The sequence below is a fragment of the Rhinolophus hipposideros genome (genome assembly GCF_964194185.1).
Source record: "Rhinolophus hipposideros genome assembly, chromosome: 19".
NCBI classification, from domain to species: domain Eukaryota; kingdom Metazoa; phylum Chordata; class Mammalia; order Chiroptera; family Rhinolophidae; genus Rhinolophus; species Rhinolophus hipposideros.
The window spans coordinates 19781548-19800507 of record NC_138065.1 but is presented as its reverse complement, the minus strand read 5'-3'; the positions used below and the strand labels follow the sequence as shown (position 1 = coordinate 19800507).

General features: G+C 42.8%; 1 protein-coding gene across 2 annotated transcripts; it reads left to right on the top strand.

Annotated features, from left to right (window-relative positions):
- The first annotated feature begins 2509 nt into the window (after nt 1-2509).
- GPR88 (G protein-coupled receptor 88) lies at nt 2510-7092 on the top strand. 2 transcript variants are annotated; one of them, XR_013991686.1, is made up of 3 exons: nt 2510-3622; nt 3999-5296; nt 5460-7092. XR_013991686.1 is itself a non-coding variant. In XM_081025450.1 (2 exons), the coding sequence occupies exon 2, from the start codon at nt 4072-4074 to the stop codon at nt 5224-5226; it is 1155 nt and encodes a 384-aa protein (XP_080881576.1). In that variant the 5' UTR covers nt 2510-3622; nt 3999-4071; the 3' UTR covers nt 5227-7092. The 2 variants fall into 2 exon arrangements, 1 of the variants encoding a protein (XP_080881576.1); XM_081025450.1 differs by having other exon boundaries at nt 3999-7092.
- The last annotated feature ends 11868 nt before the right edge of the window (nt 7093-18960 follow it).

The following is an 18960-nucleotide window of genomic DNA, read 5'->3' as shown; positions in this document are numbered from 1 at the left end:
GATGGCGGCTGGGAGGAGACCATGCAGGGCTGGCTTAGCAGGAGCTCAGAGCCAGTGCGATGCAGCCTGAGCCTTGCTCAGGGGGAAGGGGGAGCAGGCAGAAAAGCAACCCTGAGCTCTTAACCTCTCTGGCAGTATTTTGGGCTGGATAATTCTTTGTGATTAAGGTCTATCCTGTGCACTGCAAGATGTTTAGCAGCATTCTCTGGCTTCTACCCATGAGATGCCAGTACCATTCTCCCACTCAAGTTGTGACAACCAAAAATGTCTCCAGACATTGCTAAATGTGCCCTGGGGGCAAAACAGCCCCCAGTTGAGAACCACACTCATGTATACTCCCTGACAGCACTGCCTAGTGAGCTGCTGTCACTGAGGGGAGGCTAGGAGCAACGCTGGGAGACATTATTCCAAGATCTCACATACCCCAGGTAAAGGGCTTAGGACAGGACACACTACAGTTCCTTTCCAGTTTCCTGCTTCTCTAATCATTTCTAAAAGCTCTACCAGTGAGCTTTCTTGGAATGTAAATGCTTACATGCAGTTGAATCACTCCTAAATTTGGCTATAAAACAACACAAAGCTGTTGCTCATTTGAAAACCATCTTCTACAGCCCAAACAGGCCCATACCGACAAGATTCTCAGTTGTGTTACCTCTGAGAGACCAAGATCTGACGAAAGAGAGCTGGAATGGGACGGTAGCCAGTCTCAGGGTTGTGCTTAGGGAGGCTGCTCTGCGGCTTGGCTGCTAGCAGACAGGAAAACGAGCAATTGGTCACTGCTGTCACTTACCCTTTGGTTTCCAGAAGTGTAGGAGACAGTAGCTATGTCATGTTTTGGTGGATTATGAAATCGAATAGTAGGAAAGCACACATTGGATCTTGTCAGGGTGGGTGTAGAGTTGTGGTGGGCGGGGCAAGGGGGATTGTTAACAAAAGCTCTATTTAAAAATAATTTGGTGGCATAAAGTATGAAGATATGGTTACATGAAGTGTTTAAAACATTTTAGAAAAATCAGTAATAATCTTTGTTGTATAACTCTGATGGTGGTTGTATCTATTGAGAAGATCATTAAGATGGAAATCTCCCTCCCACACATCAAAGTTATACCAAGAGACCTATTTGGTCAACAAATGTTTAAGTATTTACAATGTGAAGGCACTCTGATCAAAAGGACAGCCTTGCCCTTGACTAGCTTACCGTCTGAAGAGGGAATAACCACAAGCCTGGCCTTGGCAGGGATATACTTAGGTGTTCTGGGGGCACATAGGCTGGACAACCCATAACGGGGATCAAGAAAGACTCCATGCAGGAGGTGAAGTCTGGGTCCAGGCCTGGAAATGAGAGGACCTAGCAGGGCTTATGTGGGGGCAGACTGTGGAGGGGTAGCCAAGGGAATAGCATCCACTGAACAAATGGAGGTGCCCGGATGGGAGGCAGAGAAGAGATAGGCATGTGCATGAATGACAAGTTCACATTGTGGCTGGAACGGAGTTGGAGGAGCGAGAGATGTGTGGACAGGGAGGGGGTAAGAGACCATGTGGACTGTTCTAAGCCTTCTGCAGACCTCAACAGCTTTGGAGGACCCATAACATATCATATCAAACATATTAAAATATATTCTGATCCCATCTTAATTTATAAATGAAAATGAATTGCAGTTGACTATTTAATAGCATATTACTTTCTATTTTAAAGTTTTCTTTTTGTATTTTAGAGCCAGTAATTCTTTTTTTCAGATATCAAACGTTTACAAAGGGTCTTGAAAAGCTGGTATGCTGTAGGCACCATGTTTATAGGACCCAAATGGTAACAATAGCCTTGTTTTAAACTTGCAGATATAAACCTGATAACCGTCTCTCCCTCCAACTCCCCACTACCCAGTGTTCATTCTCTCCTTTTACCCACCCTTCCTGAATTTCAGCAGGGCAAGTAAGCAATCAGCTAGACTAGTCCCAGCTTTTCTTGCAACAAGGAGCAGCCATGTGACTAAAGTTTTGGTCCGTGGTGTGTGTACAGAAGTGATATGTGAAAATTTCAGGTCACATCCTTAAAAAGAAAGCCAGTAGCCCCCATTTCCTTCTTCTTTGCCCATCTCTGTGGGCTGGAATGTGGATGTGGTGGTGGTGAAATGATGTAAGCCACATAGAGAAGGACAACATCCTAGGGCAGTGGTTGTTAAACTTTGGCATGCACCAGTCACCTGGAGGTCTCATTAAAACACACGTTAAGCCCCATCACCAGAAATTCTGACTCAGTGGGTCTGAATCATTTCTAACAAGTTTCCCAGTGATGCTAGTGCAGCTAGTCAGGGTCATTGAGTGGAAACTTCTTATTTGACAAGACGAAAATGATCCATTATGGCCAGTTGGTGGACGCCCAGCTTACAACCCAGGGGTCCTGAAACCCCACCTAGCATTTTTTCCATAATGCCACATTACCATATTTCATATTGAGTTAAATTTTCAAATGAATGATTTTTCCCAGTGAAAAGTGATTTATTGGGGGGGACATGACTTTTATGCAAAATTTTCCACATGGAATTGTTCAATGAGTTCTTGCCTCAAAGAAGAGTTCAACATCAGATTGCAAACCTCTAAGATGAACCACAAGATAAAAAGTTCTGAAGTGAACAGTGATTGCTATCATTTATGTTGTGGATTATTCAGGTTCCTTGCTTTCTGCCGACACTCACTTTTAACCATCTGATGGGTTCATTTTTATCCTCTAACCATTTCATTACTGAAACACAAACCAAACTCTGGAAAGGATTTTGGTAATGAGGAAAAAAACTGCAATTACGATTTAAATTAAGACTTGGGCATTTTCTGTGGATTACCCATGTCCCACCTTACCAAAGAAAAAATTAAATTTTAATTAGAATATAAAGCAATTCTTTCTGAAAATGTGGGATGGAAGAGGTCACTCCTGGGTATTGGGAGTATATTTATTCCTCAGAAAAATCTTCACCCCAGCGTGTGTAAGACTGGGATGAAAGACATTGAAGGTATATTAAATTTTATTCTAGCATTGATGGGAGAAAAAGAAAAATGAAGGAGGGTGAAAAATAAAGTGATTGAGAGGGAGAGAGAAAAGACAGGGCAGAGAAACTTGTTAATTACAGGACTTTCTGAGCAAGATATTTTTCTTCCTTTCACAAGTTAGAAGCTATTGAATAATTCATGCTAAGCGGGGAAAGGCTGCCTTTTCCCCGGGTGATGTATAATATAACTGAGCAGGAAAGAGCTTAGAGTGGGTTCACCACATCAGCCACCCCTCTTGCTTCTGAGCACCGGGTGGGTGCTCTTCTCTGGAGCTCAGCTTCTGCTTTTGCAGCCAAGCATCCTTGCCTTCTGCCTGCCTGCCCGCCGTCTGGGCTTGCAGCCCGCCACTTTCCTTTCCACAGCCCTACTGCCAGCTGAGAAGTCTCCTGGCAGCTGCTGGTTTCTGCCTAGGACCATGTGTGTGGGTGCTGCCTGGGAGAAGTGGGCACTTGCTCCTGGCTCTGATCCCAGCTGAGTTTCTCCTGTTGATTTCGGGACCACAGATGCTGCTGCTGAGGGGGTAGTTCCTGGCATCCCCCTCCCTGTGCTACCGCCAGCTTCGGACCGGTCCCAAAGCAAGGTACTCCCATGCCCTTTCCCCTGGCATTTCCCCAGCTGGGGCATCTCTGCTTTCTCCTGGAAAGTAGGGGCTCCATCTGGCAACATTCCTCTGTGTGTGTGTGTGTGTGTGTGTGTGTGTGTGTGTGTGCATGCGTGTGTATGTGTGTTTGGGGGAGAAGAGGAGACTTCTTGGTATTGCTCTGTTCTAGGGCTTCCCTGGTGCCTGCTGAATGCAAAGAGGCCTTTCCTGGAGACATTCCCGAGGCAGGCACCTGTCATCTGCCACCCCCGTTCTCCACGAGATACCTCTCTCCCCCTCCCCCAGCCCATTCTTCTCCTTCAGCCTTTTGTGCCGGTGGCAGAAGGCTGAAGGGCTGTCTCTGCCCTCCCGGCAGGCAGGCGGGTGTCGGGATGGGCCGCGCTGTGAGGAGACGACGCTAGCCAGCGAGGTGTGAAGAGTTGGCCAGAATGACCAACTCCTCCTCCACGTCGGCTTCCACCACCACCGGGGGGTCGCTGCTCCTGCTGTGCGAGGAAGAGGAGTCGTGGGCGGGCCGGCGCATCCCCGTGTCCCTCCTGTACTCGGGCCTGGCCATCGGGGGCACGCTGGCCAACGGCATGGTCATCTATCTCGTGTCGTCCTTCCGAAAGCTGCAGACCACCAGCAACGCCTTCATCGTGAACGGCTGCGCCGCGGACCTCAGCGTCTGCGCCCTCTGGATGCCGCAGGAGGCGGTGCTCGGGCTCCTGCCCGCCGGCTCCCCGGAGCCCCCCGGGGACTGGGACGGCGCCGCGGGCAGCTACCGCCTGCTGCGGGGCGGGCTGCTGGGCCTCGGGCTCACCGTGTCCCTGCTGTCCCACTGCCTCGTGGCCCTGAACCGCTACCTGCTCATCACCCGGGCGCCCGCCACCTACCAGGCGCTGTACCAGCGGCGCCACACGGCCGGCATGCTGGCGCTGTCCTGGGCGCTGGCCCTGGGCCTCGTGCTGCTGCTCCCGCCCTGGGCGCCGAGCGCCGGCGCAGCGCCCCCGCGCGTGCACTACCCCGCGCTGCTGGCGGCCGCGGCGCTGCTGGCGCAGACGGCGCTGCTGCTGTACTGCTACCTGGGCATCGTGCGCCGCGTGCGCGTCAGCGTCAAGCGGGTCAGCGTGCTCAACTTCCACCTGCTGCACCAGCTGCCCGGCTGCGCCGCCGCCGCCGCCGCCTTCCCCAACGCCCCGCACGCGCCCGGCCCCGGGGGAGCCGCGCTCCCTGCGCCCGCCCAGCCCCTGCCGCCCGCGCTCCACCCGCGGCGGGCGCAGCGGCGTCTCAGCGGCCTGTCGGTGCTGCTGCTCTGCTGCGTCTTCCTGCTGGCCACGCAGCCGCTGGTGTGGGTGAGCCTGGCCAGCGGCTTCTCGCTGCCCGTGCCGTGGGGTGTGCAGACGGCCAGCTGGCTCCTGTGCTGCGCGCTGTCCGCGCTCAACCCGCTGCTCTACACGTGGAGGAACGAGGAGTTCCGCCGCTCTGTGCGCTCCGTCCTGCCGGGCGTCGGCGACGCGGCAGCTGCAGCTGTGGCCGCCACGGCCGTCCCCGCCGTGTCCCAGGCGCAGCTGGGCACCCGCGCGGCTGGCCAGCACTGGTGACTCGGCCAGGACCCGAGGCAGGCAGAGTCCCGGCCTCCAACGCCCTCGGCCACCGTCGCCTCCTGCCCTGGTAAGGTATCTCCTGCCCGGACGAAGACTCCTGCGCAAAGACCAGAAAACTGGGGCGAAGATGTCACCTTCGACCCCAGGGGGATACCTGAATCAGGGTCTCTCCCTAAATGAAGTCGTTTTGAACGGCCACCTGATTTTTACCCTTTGTTTCTGTGTTTTAGAGAAACCCTGAAGTCAAAACACCGTAGACTTCAAGAACTTGCAAACTGACATTTTAAAAAGAACCAGTTAATTTATTTCGACACTGTTTTTGAAAAAGAACTTTGACGACGCGTTACCATTCCCACCTTCATCGTCTTATACGTGAAAGCGCCTCGAGTGTGCATGAGCCAAAGGAACTACTATTGATGAAGAAAATAATATGTAAGAAGTATTTTAGAAAGTAACCAATGTTTGAGGATGCTTCTGTTATAATTTACCCTGTGTATAGTTAGTCACCTGAAGAATGAAGCCACAGATGTGCACACTAGTTGAGTTGCCATGAAGCCTCAGGCCCTTTATTTTTACACGGGTGTTTATAAAGTAAAATTAATCCTGAATGAGATAGAATCTTAGCCAGTGAGAAACAATACAAAACAGATTTATTATTTTATACTCCTTTTTGCACTTCTAAGACTGTTGAATGGCATTGAGTGTTAAAGTGAAAGTTTTCCATCGTGCTGATTGATGTTCTGAGCCAACAATGGAATTTTGAAAACAAGAGGGTTACCTCTGTTAGGTACCAGATTTACGTGTTCTATAGCATGCACACTTGTTGCTACCCTCATTTTGTAACCCATTTACTTGCCTTATGAGTGTGATTGCAGCTCTGTACTACAATGGTTGCTAAGGAGAATAAGTTCTGTTTTCTCTTTACTATTTAAAATATCTCAATGCACATGATATAATTAAACACTAATAATACCATGACTGCATACCTAATATTAGCTGCTGTTGCATGCTCTTAGATGCTAGAACTTATTGGGCATGTGGTCTACTAGAGCAATACCCATTAGACAAGGACATTTTACTTCTTCCAGGCACTGGAAGAAGTGGCCTTCCATTATTTGAAAAGAGACACAGAGAACCTTTGGCTACCTAAAGTTCTTGTCTTGACCCAATTTATGAGAAAATACCCAGTTGGGACTTTATCTTGCAAATGGAACCACAGTCAAGATGGATCAATAATATGGTTTGGCTCTACAAAGCCTTCTGTGCTCTTTTAGGGTTTAGACAAGCCATGCATTAGAAAGCAGCACTGTTTTTATGTAGTTCATGTATATTACCATGACATTAACATTAATATTGTGTCTGTTACACAATATTATTTAACTCAGTTATATGTAACAAATAGTTCAAATGGGAATTTGTTCTAAAAAGTATGATTTGAGGCTTGTCGTTTTCATCTTTGGTTTACTAAATTTATTTAGAAATATTTGAAATGCAGTTGTGTAAAACCACTTTATAAATTAAAATGGGAAGAAATTTTAAATAAATGTCTATTAGCAGTCAGACTGCTAACTACATGAAATCTGGGGCTGAATAGCCTCAGTTAACTGTGTAATTGCTTTGTCACCCCGTGGGCATTGTGAGCCAGGAGAGTGGGAACACTTGTGCATTTGAATAATTTTTGGAGTTGCAGGAAACTGACATCTCTGTAGTAAAACAAAGCAAAACAAATATGTTCATCACCAATTATAGATCAGCAGTCATTTTATAAATCTATCCCTTAGTGCATGCACCATTTTTCTCTTTCTAAGGTTTTATCTGTTCCCATTTTCCTTGATTCAAATAATTAAAGTTCAGACAATTGTTCTTCTGAGTTGTTTTCTTCTGTCTCTGCTCTTGCTTACCTCCTTGAGAACACTATACCAGATGACTCTGTTCTAAAGCACTAGTGATGAAAGCGCATTCTTTGTTCTGGCTTTATTTAATTTTACTTTGGTTTCTAAGATTATTTCCACCTTATGTAATTAATTAGGGTCCATATGCCATCATTAAAAAGAAATAGGTATAATTTCCTTTCTGTAAGCATAATTCACTAGGGAAGTAGGCTGCAACAACAACAACAGAGCTGAAGATTTTTCTTTTGGGAGAGTCCAGGGGCACTTTTCTAAATCTCTATCAAAAAGGTCTTCTTTTAATTAGGTCTTTATCCTTGTTTCTCACTGTGGATGCTGCAAACGATTTCTTCCAATGTTCCTGTAAATGTTTGCCACACATATAAACTTAGCTTTTCACGTACCTGTTATCTTGCAATGTTTCTGGCTAACACTGAGAACCAGCTCATGCTGGCTCAATGCCATATGGAAGACCTACTTTAGGTTATATTTACTGGTAATTAACTCCACAGGACTGATGCACTTTTAATTTCAAAGTAGCAGTGATGTGCCCAAAAATGCCTTTCTAGGGCACTAACTGGGAATGTTGGAGTTACTGTTTTTACAAATTAAGTTAATGGAGATTGTGTTCTTATTTAAATGAAACCAGATATTATACACCCAGAATTAAAAAAACCTACTTGCTGCCCTACTGTGCCTTTTCTACTTTTATTTGTTACATATATGCCTGTTAAGACATATAGCAACATCCCCCACCCCTTGCATTTTAATGGCTAAATTCTAGTATGTAATCTCTCTTAGCACTTCTCTCTTTCCAAAATGAAGTATGTGCATAAATAAAAATGCTGTTTCGTACAGAGGCATCCATAGGTGGTTTCTGTTTTAAACACTATAGGGAGATTTCCAAGGTTAGACAGGTTTCCCTATGTCTCAGATTTAGGGAGAAAGTTTTCTACAATGGAGGCATTGTTCTTTTCAGGAGAACCCAGTGGGAGGAGGGAGTGGAACTGAGGAAGGGGAAGGGACTCTCTTTAACTTCCAGATAGAGAAAACCACTGAAAAGATCTGCTCACCAAGGAAATGTTGGTTTGCTTTGACCTAATGGTTCTGTGTAACCCTGCTCCTTTGATGACGAGCATATTGGCCAACTTAGTTGTTTCAAATGTAACCTTTATTCTGTTCCTGCTCCTTTGATGACGAGCATATTGGCCAACTTAATTGTTTCAAGTGTAATCTTTATTCTGTTCTCCCAGGGACTCAGACAGGGCTCACCTGACTCTTTCTCAGTCTTATGAGCTAACTTGACAAAGGGCATCAATGACTTAATTTAAATTCAAAGACATTGAGAAATACTATAGATGTCCCTTACTTGCAGACATTTTCAAATAGTTATGGGTAATGAGGCAAGTGTGGAGCTCCAGATGGGAGGTCTTCGTCTGCAGGAACAAGGGGGTGGGGGAAGGCCCTTTATTTTTACCACTACTTTCCCTTTTAGTACTTTGAGGGGCCTCGCACATATGTGTGTGGACTCGCCCCCAGGTCCAAGCTCTGCCCACACCCACCTCTTGCCCACCTTGAGGATATATTGGTGCACATACAGGGGTCACAGCATGCCCTGGGAGTGGCCTTGAGCCATTTGGGTAGGGAATGCCTAGGTTCCTGGTACCAGCACCTGTTGAGAAAGGTACAGGCTCTGGGTGAGCACATTTCCTTTGGGACTCCTCACCCTGTGGGGAGGGGAGTGGCCAGAGGAAGGTGGGAGCAGACCCTTCGAAGCATGAGACCCAGATTGGGACTCCAGTTTCTCGAGTCTAAGGGCCATACTGCTTTCATATAGGTCCTTTCCCAAGAAGGACCTATATCCTCTCCTTGCTCCTCCCACCTGCAGGGACACTTTAAACAGGTGCCAAACGTAGGATTTCCCCAGCTACTTAATCTCATCAGGCCTAATTCAATAGGTAAGAAGGATGGTGAGGAAAGAATGGAAAGGGTGTAGATGAAACAAAGTAGGTCAGATGTGGAAGGGGCATGATAGGTACATGATGGGTTGCTTCGCACAGTTTTACTTATTTATATGTATCTTTGAATATTTTCATAATGAAAAATTTAAAAGAGTGAAACCAAAACTCAAAAAAAAGAAAAAAGAAAAAAGAAAGAAAGAAAGAAAAAGAAAGAAAGAAAGAGAAAAAAGAAAGAAAAGCAACTAACATAGTTAAGGTCACGCAGCAATTAAATGGAGGAGCTGGGATTTGACCTTTTGTCTGACTCCGAAGCATGAGATGGTAACTACTGTACTGTAGAATAAAAATCAGATTTTTTAAAGTGAAGTGTGGAATCCCCTCCATGATATAACCAGTCCCTAATTCCCCCAATCTCTTTCTCCCCTATTTGCATCCTTCGCTATAACTTAGTTGGACTGTAAATGCTGTCTTCTAAACATAGCCCGTGTGTCATGCAGGGTCTCTGGTCCCACTCCCTGCACAAGAACACAATGGTGAGGACAAAAAGGAACACGAACGGAGCCACAGATAGGGGAGTCATACCCTTATATTCTCATTGGTGGCTGGGTTGGAGACACAGGGAGCAGGAGCCACACGATTCGCAATCTGCCATCTGCTTCTCTGCCAACCAGCCAACCCCCTAGCATAGTCGTGGCAGTTATATCAATGGCTAATGGCTAACCGGTAGCAGCTGATGTCCACCCAGCCACAGCGGATGGCCATCTGATTACAGCTGATGGCCATCTACTACCTGAGCCAGCACCTTTCCACGTGAGGCCAAAAGCCTGGAGACTGCTCTCTGGGACTCTGTCCCCACACCGTGCTCTGGGTCTAAGCCTTCCTGGAGTGTCCTTGCATCTTCTGGCTTTCCCAGCCCCCATCCTTCTGAGAAATCTGGGGTTTTTACCTGCTCATTAGAGTCCCGTCTCTCAGCCATAAAGCTCTGCCTTTACAGAACTCCTGCCCCACTTTGTTCCTACCACATATTCCTTTGTTGTATTATCTCTGTCCTAATGTGTGTGTCGTCTTCAAAACTACATAGAAAAGATTTTTGGTTTATTTTTCATTTCTTTTTTTTTTTTTTTTTTTTAGGGCAAACTGTCTTTTATTTTTTAGTAGCCAGTTTACCTGAAATATACTAGATAATTAATATATGTTTATAGTTGAAGATAGTAATTTTGGGAAAAAAAACGACTTGGTTCTTTTTTTTTGTTTCTTTCCCTTGCATGTTTATTTTTCTCTTAACGAAACAGTACCAGAGATAAATTCTGTCTCCCAACTCATATCTTGCCAAAAGATATCTCAAAATAATAATGCTTGGGATTATGATCCATGTGCATAAATTATAGGTTGTCAGTGCTGTTATTTGAGGAGATTTATACTCCTGTTATCCAAGCTCTGTTCACACCAACTAAAGCAACAGAAAGATATTTCAGTCCTAATTACTACTTTAAATTCAAGGTTAAATTACTGAATATGTGCCATTATTTCTTTGGACCTTACATAGAAAAGTTGTGCATTTTTGATTTTCAAAATCCTTTAACATTGCTAATCAATGGTCATACAATTTTGTTAGGATCCTGGGAAAAATAACTATTACCTCTTCTGTCAGTCACTGGATGGTAGACCTGGAAATCATCCAGCCCAGCTCTCTGCTATTATTATTAGATAGAGAGTGCTTTAATTTTTCATTTTTCTTGGTATAAATTAGGCCCATTTCCCATTTTTCTATTCTTAGGGAGTAGAAAAGTGTGTAGCACCCTTTGTAAGTTAATGCTGCTTTTAGCCTCATGAAAGTTCTAGGAAATGTCAGCATGGTTGAATTCTTCTCTTACTACAAAAGTTTTATTTCTTAAAAATAATAATATTATGATTGTATGTAACTATAGCCAGAAGGTATATACTAACATATATTTATATGTGTTTATGCACTTACCTATATTAAAAAAAAGTGTAAGCAGAAGAAAGTATTATAACGAGGGACCTATATGTAGGGACCTACATATAGTATTTGCCACCAGTACTTTTAGAATATGTTCAAGTACAAACAACAGACTACTTAACCACAGATGGCTTAAGCAGGGGTGGCCAGATAGCTTAGTTGGTTAGAGTGCTCTTAACAATAAGGTTGCTGGTTCGATCCTCACATGGGCCACTGTGAGCTGCACCCTCCACAACTAGATTAAAATAACTACTTGACTTGGAGCTGATGGGTCCTGGAAAAACAAACACACTTAAAACAAGAACAACAAAACATCATGTTTAAAAAAAAATTAAAAATTAAAAAAAATAAAATGGCTTAAATAGTGATGACATTCAATCATCACACAAACAAGAAGCCTGCAGGTAGGTGCTTCCAGAATGTGCTCAGTAGCACCATGTCATGAGGGCCCTACTTCTTTGCATGGTTCTACTCCCGGAACCTCAATGTTGTTGCTTCATGGGTCCAAGATGTCTGCCTAAGACAGCACCCAAAACAGAGGAGAAGGAAAAGGCCTCTCTTTGCTTTTCTCTGTTTTTTTTTATGAGAGGAAACTCTAAGAAGCTACCCCAAAAGATTTCTCCCATCTCATTGGCCAGAAGTAGGTCACATGGCTGCTCCTAAAGAAAGCTGGGCTGTGAATATCTGACATTAAAAAAAATTATCATGAAAAATCTATTCAGTGCTTGTCAACATACAAGATTTATGGTTTGGCATTTGTTCTGCTCCCTACCTACTTGGTGGATTTTACCTTTTTTTCAAAACTGACAGCTGGACTGCATATTGAAATGAGTAGTTCCTTGTGCAATTTCCAGTGTCCAGAAGTCATTTACTATAAGTTTGTTGAACTAAAATAGAATCATCTCTGACCCCTATTACTCAGCTTTCTGACAGTGAACACATGGAATATGTGAAAAACTACAACTAACCAGCCTCTTTCTGTTTCTGTCCCTCTCAAAGTTGTTTTCTGATTGACCGTAGAAAGAGAACTGTGCTGGGGGTGGAGCAGGCAGAGGTGATCACAGCACTCAAGCTTCCTCACAACAACACTCTTGCAGGATGATTGTGGTCAGAACATGGTTCAGATTATGGTCAGAACATGTCTAGGTCTGGAGGTGGCCAGTAAATAGCACCCCTCTTCACTGAGTTTTGAACGATGTGGTAAATGAGAACATAAAGTGTGCAAATGGTGGACCACAATATCACCTCTTTATTGAAAGAGGCTAGGTTAGAGGATATCTTGATCTGAGTGCCAAAATGGGCTTATGAACTCTCTCCCTACCAGTCTGGTCTTTGGAATAAGCAGGTCAGGTAGCTCTCTCTGGTCTAGGTAGAGAGGGAAGAAGAAAGAGACCACATTTCTTGGGCTCAAGACCTTGTTGAATTAGCTTCTCTCTAATCAGAAATTTAATTAGTGTCTATTGTCTATCCACCAGGTAACTCACTTTACCTTCTAAAGGGTAGCCTCAAAGGTGGGGCAAGAGGCCAGGAGTGTCTGGTAAAAATTCCTTCTCGTGGAGACCAGATGAATGTGGAAAAGAAATTCTCCTCTAGAAGTATAGACCCTGTGAAATTGAGCCAGGGAGCAGTCAGGAGGAACAGGCAGGCTTATGGTGTGATCACTCAGATGAACTATGGACCTGCTTTTTAATCTAGTTTTATTAGAGGAAATGCCTCTCGGTTTATGGCAATAAGTAAATTGCCAGTTGTGTCAGGGAGTGTTAGGCAGGTATCACTTAAAGTAGACCCTACACGCAAACTTAAGCTGTGAACAAGTGTAATCAAGTGTATATACAGAACGAGGAAAGAATAATTTTTTGCCATATTCTGAAGTATGATTGAAGAAGATGTTCAGTTTGGAGAAGGGAAGATGATATAAAAAAATAAAGTTATTTTCAAATCCGAAAGGCCATCACACAGATTAATAATGCCAATGTCCATTTATTGATAATATATGTATCAGACAGTGTGCTACGCACCAAATACATGTTATTTTACCTAATTTTCACAACAACCCTGTAAGGCAGGTATTATAACTCCAGTTGAAAATGCTGATTCTGTGAGAGGTAGATTTATTTGCCTGAGTTCACCCACTTGGCAATGGAGAGAGCTGACCATTGAATTTAAGGCCGGCTCACTCCAAAGCCTGGACTTGTAAACACAACACCCAGCTGCAGGGGAAGGAGAAAATGTGTGTGGGGTACCATTCTTCAAGAAAAATTTGGCTCAGTGGGTGGGAGATATATTTCAGCTGAATATTAGAAAGAACATTGTTTCAATTATAGATGCTCAAAATAGTATAGGCTGTCTCAGGAAATTTTGACTTTCCTAACACTTGAGGAATTCAAGGAGGATGTGGAAGACTAACTCTGGAAAGGATGTCTGTGTTATGTGGGAAGCTTTATCAGATCAAATTCAGATGCTTTTCAAATTGAATTTCTAGGATTATATAATACTTCTTCTTCTGCTTGGAGATGTCAAAATCTTCTTTGCCCTGGGCTTATAACATTTCAATGGTTAGTCAGAAAGAATGTGTTTGGCAAAAACCTTAACCACTCTAGTCAATAGAGAAGCGAACCTCGGTGCCCGGGGATGTCCCTCCATAGGCATGAGGACATCAGTATGTCACGTTCTTAGTGATTTTGCCCCATTTCTGCTGCTGTCTCCTTTTCCCCCCATCTCATCCACAAACACTTTAATCGAAAGAAGTACATAGTACTTCAAATTTCTCAGGCTAAATATTAGCACCATGTATACACATAATTCAATTAAGAACTTTAATAAACACAACACTTTTGAAGATTTTGTTGGGAGTTGAAAAGATTTCAGAGAACACTATTTGGATGCTAAACAAGCTATCGATGGCTTCCACGTAAAAGCTGCCTTTCGTGAAGATTCCTGAATGAGTTTTTCTTGTGTGACAAACTCCAAGCAGATCTTAACCACAGTCTATTTGTATACTCAGAACTGGCACAGCACAGTGACAATCTGGTTCCTCCCAATGTTTTGACACAATGAGAGATGGATTGAAGTACTAAGTTACCAATACAAAAGTTTACTATAGAGCCATTTTGGATTTGTTGGAGGCTAATAATAGACTAGTATATGCAAACCTAAAATCTTTAGAGGCTATACTTTCCAATTTACTTGAACAACAATTTTGGAACTCCTTACTTCATGAGAATTAAAATTTCCTATTATTAGGATATGCAAATGATGCCACATACCTTCTTGTTTTACTAGGAATGAATACAGCTTTATCATCTCTATCATTGTTGTTATTGTCATTGTCATCATTATCACCATCATCATTATCATGAGCATCATAAAAAATTATCAACAGCTCAGGGCAGAGCATTAGGTTATGTACATGTTAGTGTTTGCTATTTAGCAAATTACTCTAAAATAATGACTTAAAACAACAATCATTGATTCGCTCCTGATTCTGTGGGTTAGCAATTTGGATGGGGTCATCTGGATGGTTCTGCTGGTGTTAGCTGAACCTACTGTTGAGTCTGCAGTCAGCTGGTGTCCGTGCTCCACACATCTGTCTGGCACTTGACTGTCTGTTGGCAGGACTAGCAGTTGGATGGCAGGACTAGCCCAGGTTCATTCACATGATCGTGGTCTCAGAGTCAAGTTTACTAAAAATTGACTAAAATAAGTTACAGAACCAACCTAGATTCAAGGGGTGGAGAAAGACAATCCATCTTCCCCACCCCCTGCTAAGATCCATTTACTTATTATTTATTTATTTATTTATTTATTTATTTATTTATTTATTTATTTATTTATTATTGGGGAAGGGGAACAGGACTTTATTGGGGAAGAGTGTGTACTTCCAGTTTTTCCAAGTCAAATTTTTGTCCTTTCAGTCTTTGTTGTGGAGGTCACTGTTCAGCTCCAGGTCCAGTTGCCATTGTTAGTTGCAGGGAGGAGTCGAACAGGCAACCTTGGTTGAGAGTCCACTGGCCCATGTGGGAATCGAACTGGCAGCCTTCGGAGTTAAGAGCACGGTGCTCCAACCGCCTGAGCCACCGGGCCAGCCCCAAGACAGTCCATCTTTTGATGGGAATATTTTCAAAGTCACATTGCAAGAGTGTGGATACAAGGAAAGAAAGGATTTGTGGCCATTTTTTGGCAGTGGACCTCAGTTATTAATATACCATCCTTGTTCTTAAGGGTCTTAAAACTTCATATGGAGACAGAACAAAAGTTTTGAGAAATAACTAGCTGCCCTAAGTATATGTGCCAAAAAGTAGGACAGAATAGGGAAATATCAGTGAAGTCAAGCTTGCTCCACTGAGGATGAGGGATTTAGAAGAACGTAGGAGGGGGAAGGGCATTGCAAACAGAGAAAGGTAAGGGCAAAAATATTGTATTAGTTTTCTATTGTTGTTATAATAAACCACCAGAATCTCTGTGGCTTAAAATAACACAAATTTATTAGTTTACATTTCTGTAGGTATGCAGCTTAATAAGGTCTCACCAAGCTAAAATCAAAATGCTGGAACTTTTCCTTATTGAAGGTTGTAAAGGAGAATCCATTTCCTGCTCATTTGCGTTGATTGGCAGAATTCAGTTCCTTGCAGTTGTAGACCAATGTCCATGTTTTCTTACTGGGTGTAAACTGAAGATGATTCCCAGCTTCCACCTTCAGAGCCATCAATGGTGGGTTGAATTCTTCTCAAGTCAAGTAGATGATTTTTCTGATCTATTTTTCTGTCTTCTTACACTTTTAAAGGATCCATGAGATTAGATTGGGTCTACCTAGATAATCCAGGATAATCTCCCCATCCCAAGGCCCTTACTTTTCATCTTAATACAAAATCCCTTTTGTCGTGTAAAGTAACATATTCACAGGTTCCCGGGATTATGATGTGACATCTTTGGGGGAGCCGTTATTCTATCACAGACATGGAAGACTGTGTATAGCTGTGTTTGACTGCAAAGAAAAGCGTTCAAATAGGGAAAAGAAGGTAGAAAGTAAGATTGTACAGCTCCAACTACGTTTCTTAAACTTATCCTACTTTGGGGCCAATTTTATGACTGGTCTTTTTAGGCGTATGCCTTCTTTGACTACACTTAAAAGTCTTAGGTCTCCTTAGTGATTCTGAAACTTTTTCTTCATATTCTTATTAATCAAAAAATGCATACCAAGTTTTAATTTTTATTATTTGTATTAAAAACAATATTTTTAAAATATAAAATTATAATTCAAATATATGTAAAAGCTATACATCTTCTCCCTATCTACTTGATCAACAGGCTCTCTCTTGTCTCCCCAGCTTCAACGAAGTAGGATCTTTCTGTGAGACACCTCATCTGACTCGCCACATTTCAGCTGACAGCTTTAACCTTGTCTACACCATCTGTTAACTCAGGAAGCAACCTGACTTGTCTTTGAAGCACCCCATCATCTTCAGGACATTATATAAACTGCATTTGTTTGTGAGAGCCTTTAGCTCATTTTTATGTGACATGACCATATTTACAAATACAGTAAAAACAAAATCTGTAAGTATGTGATGTAGGTTTCTTATTAACTAATGCTATGTAATTTTGTGGAACATCCTGTGCCTGACTAGACTCAAAGGCAAATTTTCATTTTTTTCTTTTTGGATGAGTTTTCCCCATGCAAGTTTGTATCTGCAGTGTCATTAAAAGCAATATGGAGGACCATCCCCATTCTCAGGAATAGCAACAAACAGCTCAATGAAGGCTCTTTGAACCTCCGAGCTGTAATGGAGAATAAAGGAGAAATGCTTTTTGTCTTAAGGACTATCTTCTTTCTTTACAAAAGAAATCAGCCTTTCTTTACTCTGAAAAATGTAGGAACAAGAGAACTCATTTGAGAGATGAAAATCTGAAAGCATAAAAGAACTGTAATTTGCTGTAGCTAAAAATAGACCCCACCTTGATGCATTTCCATCATGTGGGTTGTTAGCAGCGTGTCCAGGCTTCATCTGCAAAGAGCTGATGTCAGAGCCTGCAGTCAAGAATCAGATACAGTTGGGTTTAATGTGCTTTGCCTCTAAGTGGAACACATTTTAGTGATTTCTCATTTAGATTCCGCTCACAGAGATAAGGGGAAACATAATTATTACATTTTGGGGTACAGTCATTTATAGAAAGACTATCTACCTATGTAAACTAGACAGCTGAAGTCCCTACCTTTACGGGACTTAAATTCAGTAGGGAAGAGAAACATAAAAATGAATTACACATGTATTTTTCATTACAGTTGGGATAAGTGACAAGAAACAAAACTGTGAAGTGCTGTGAACATTTATAAAAGGAAGAACTAAATTAGTGTGGGGTGTCAGAAAAGGTCTTTCTAAGAAAGTGACATTCAACAGACCCGAACAATGAGCTGGAGTTAATCAAGAGAAGCTGAGTTGGGAGCTGGAAGAGAGGGAAATGGATTCCAGGTGCCACCCAGGCAACAATATTTGTAAACTCCGAGGTGAGGGCCATATTTCCACATTTCACTTTACCTCCATCCTTAACCTGAAAATTGCAGACCCAGAAGATTCCAGGGTGTTTTTCTAGGTGAAGACAGACTTTTCTTTATGAAAAACTTCCTGAGAGAAGCAGTGTCAGCAGCAGGTGACCCCCTGTTCCACTCCTCTAAATTGCTATTTTTTTCAAAGAATGGTTTTCACTTTAAAGAGATAATGTTTCAAATCGAGTTTTTAATTTCAATAAATATCTTACATCTTATATCTAAACATTTCGTTTGCTTTTCTCTTTAAGCCAATCTCCGGCATGATTGTTCATATAACCTATACTGTACTTCAATTCCAACTGGCACATCCTGAAACATGTCATCACCTAGAACAAAATCTTAAAATTCAAATATCTCCTCTTTGACCACAATCTTGGGTCCTTCCAGATTGCTCCTTGGACACTGTGTCTATACAAGTTCTTTGATTTTATTAAGATGTCTCTCTATTCCTTGAAATCTCCATATTTTCTCAATACCCCTCTTTCTGTCTTTGACTTATTTCTGATCCAACTTGGACAATGTAGTCTGTCACTTCAAATCCCCTTGACAATATCCCCATCTCAGCGCAACCCATTGTATTTCCTGTGCACTCAACTGGCACAAACCCCATCATCCCATCCAAGTGTTGGACCTCTACCCCCCTGTACCGAAGCTGACGAATGTTCATGGAGGGTCTTTGCACTACACTTATAGAGGTTGGCAGGAAGCTAGTAAGTTCAAATTCATGTTCACTGATACCAAACTCAGTGCTCTTAACCTTCACTAAAATGGCAAGAAAAGATTTGTCAAGTTTCTTTCACTTCTGGCTTCATTTTGTGATGTCAGAACATGTCAGTCCATTTGAACGGACATATTATCATCTCACTAAAACAACTAAAAGCTTCACGGTAGTTTTGGTAGATCTAAGCTGGGAAATAAAAATAATTCTGAGATTTGAACTCTTGGTGAACTACACATATTTTTAGCAGATCTTTGTGGGTATTTAGCAGAGCCTGTTACTGTTTTTGATTAAGACTGGAATTTCAATTGCATTTTGGATTTTCAAAATGTATTTCTATCATTTTCTTCTCCTTCCTCCTCTCCTCCCCACTGCTCCCCACTGCATGATAACTCTTTCAGGTGGATACTATGGGTTACCAGACCAGGCTCACACACCTCTTAGAGTCTGTGGCATCAGCAGCTCTGGCAGCAATGTGCCAGTTGGTTGGTCATCCCTCTGAAACCTTCCCAGGCAGACTTGTTTCAGATGTAGCAGTGTAAGTACAGACTCTGGTTGGAAGGAAGTCATAAATAAAAGTGACAGCCTGTAATTTCCTCATGTCTTTTATTTTGAAATTTGCAAGTGGATTATTT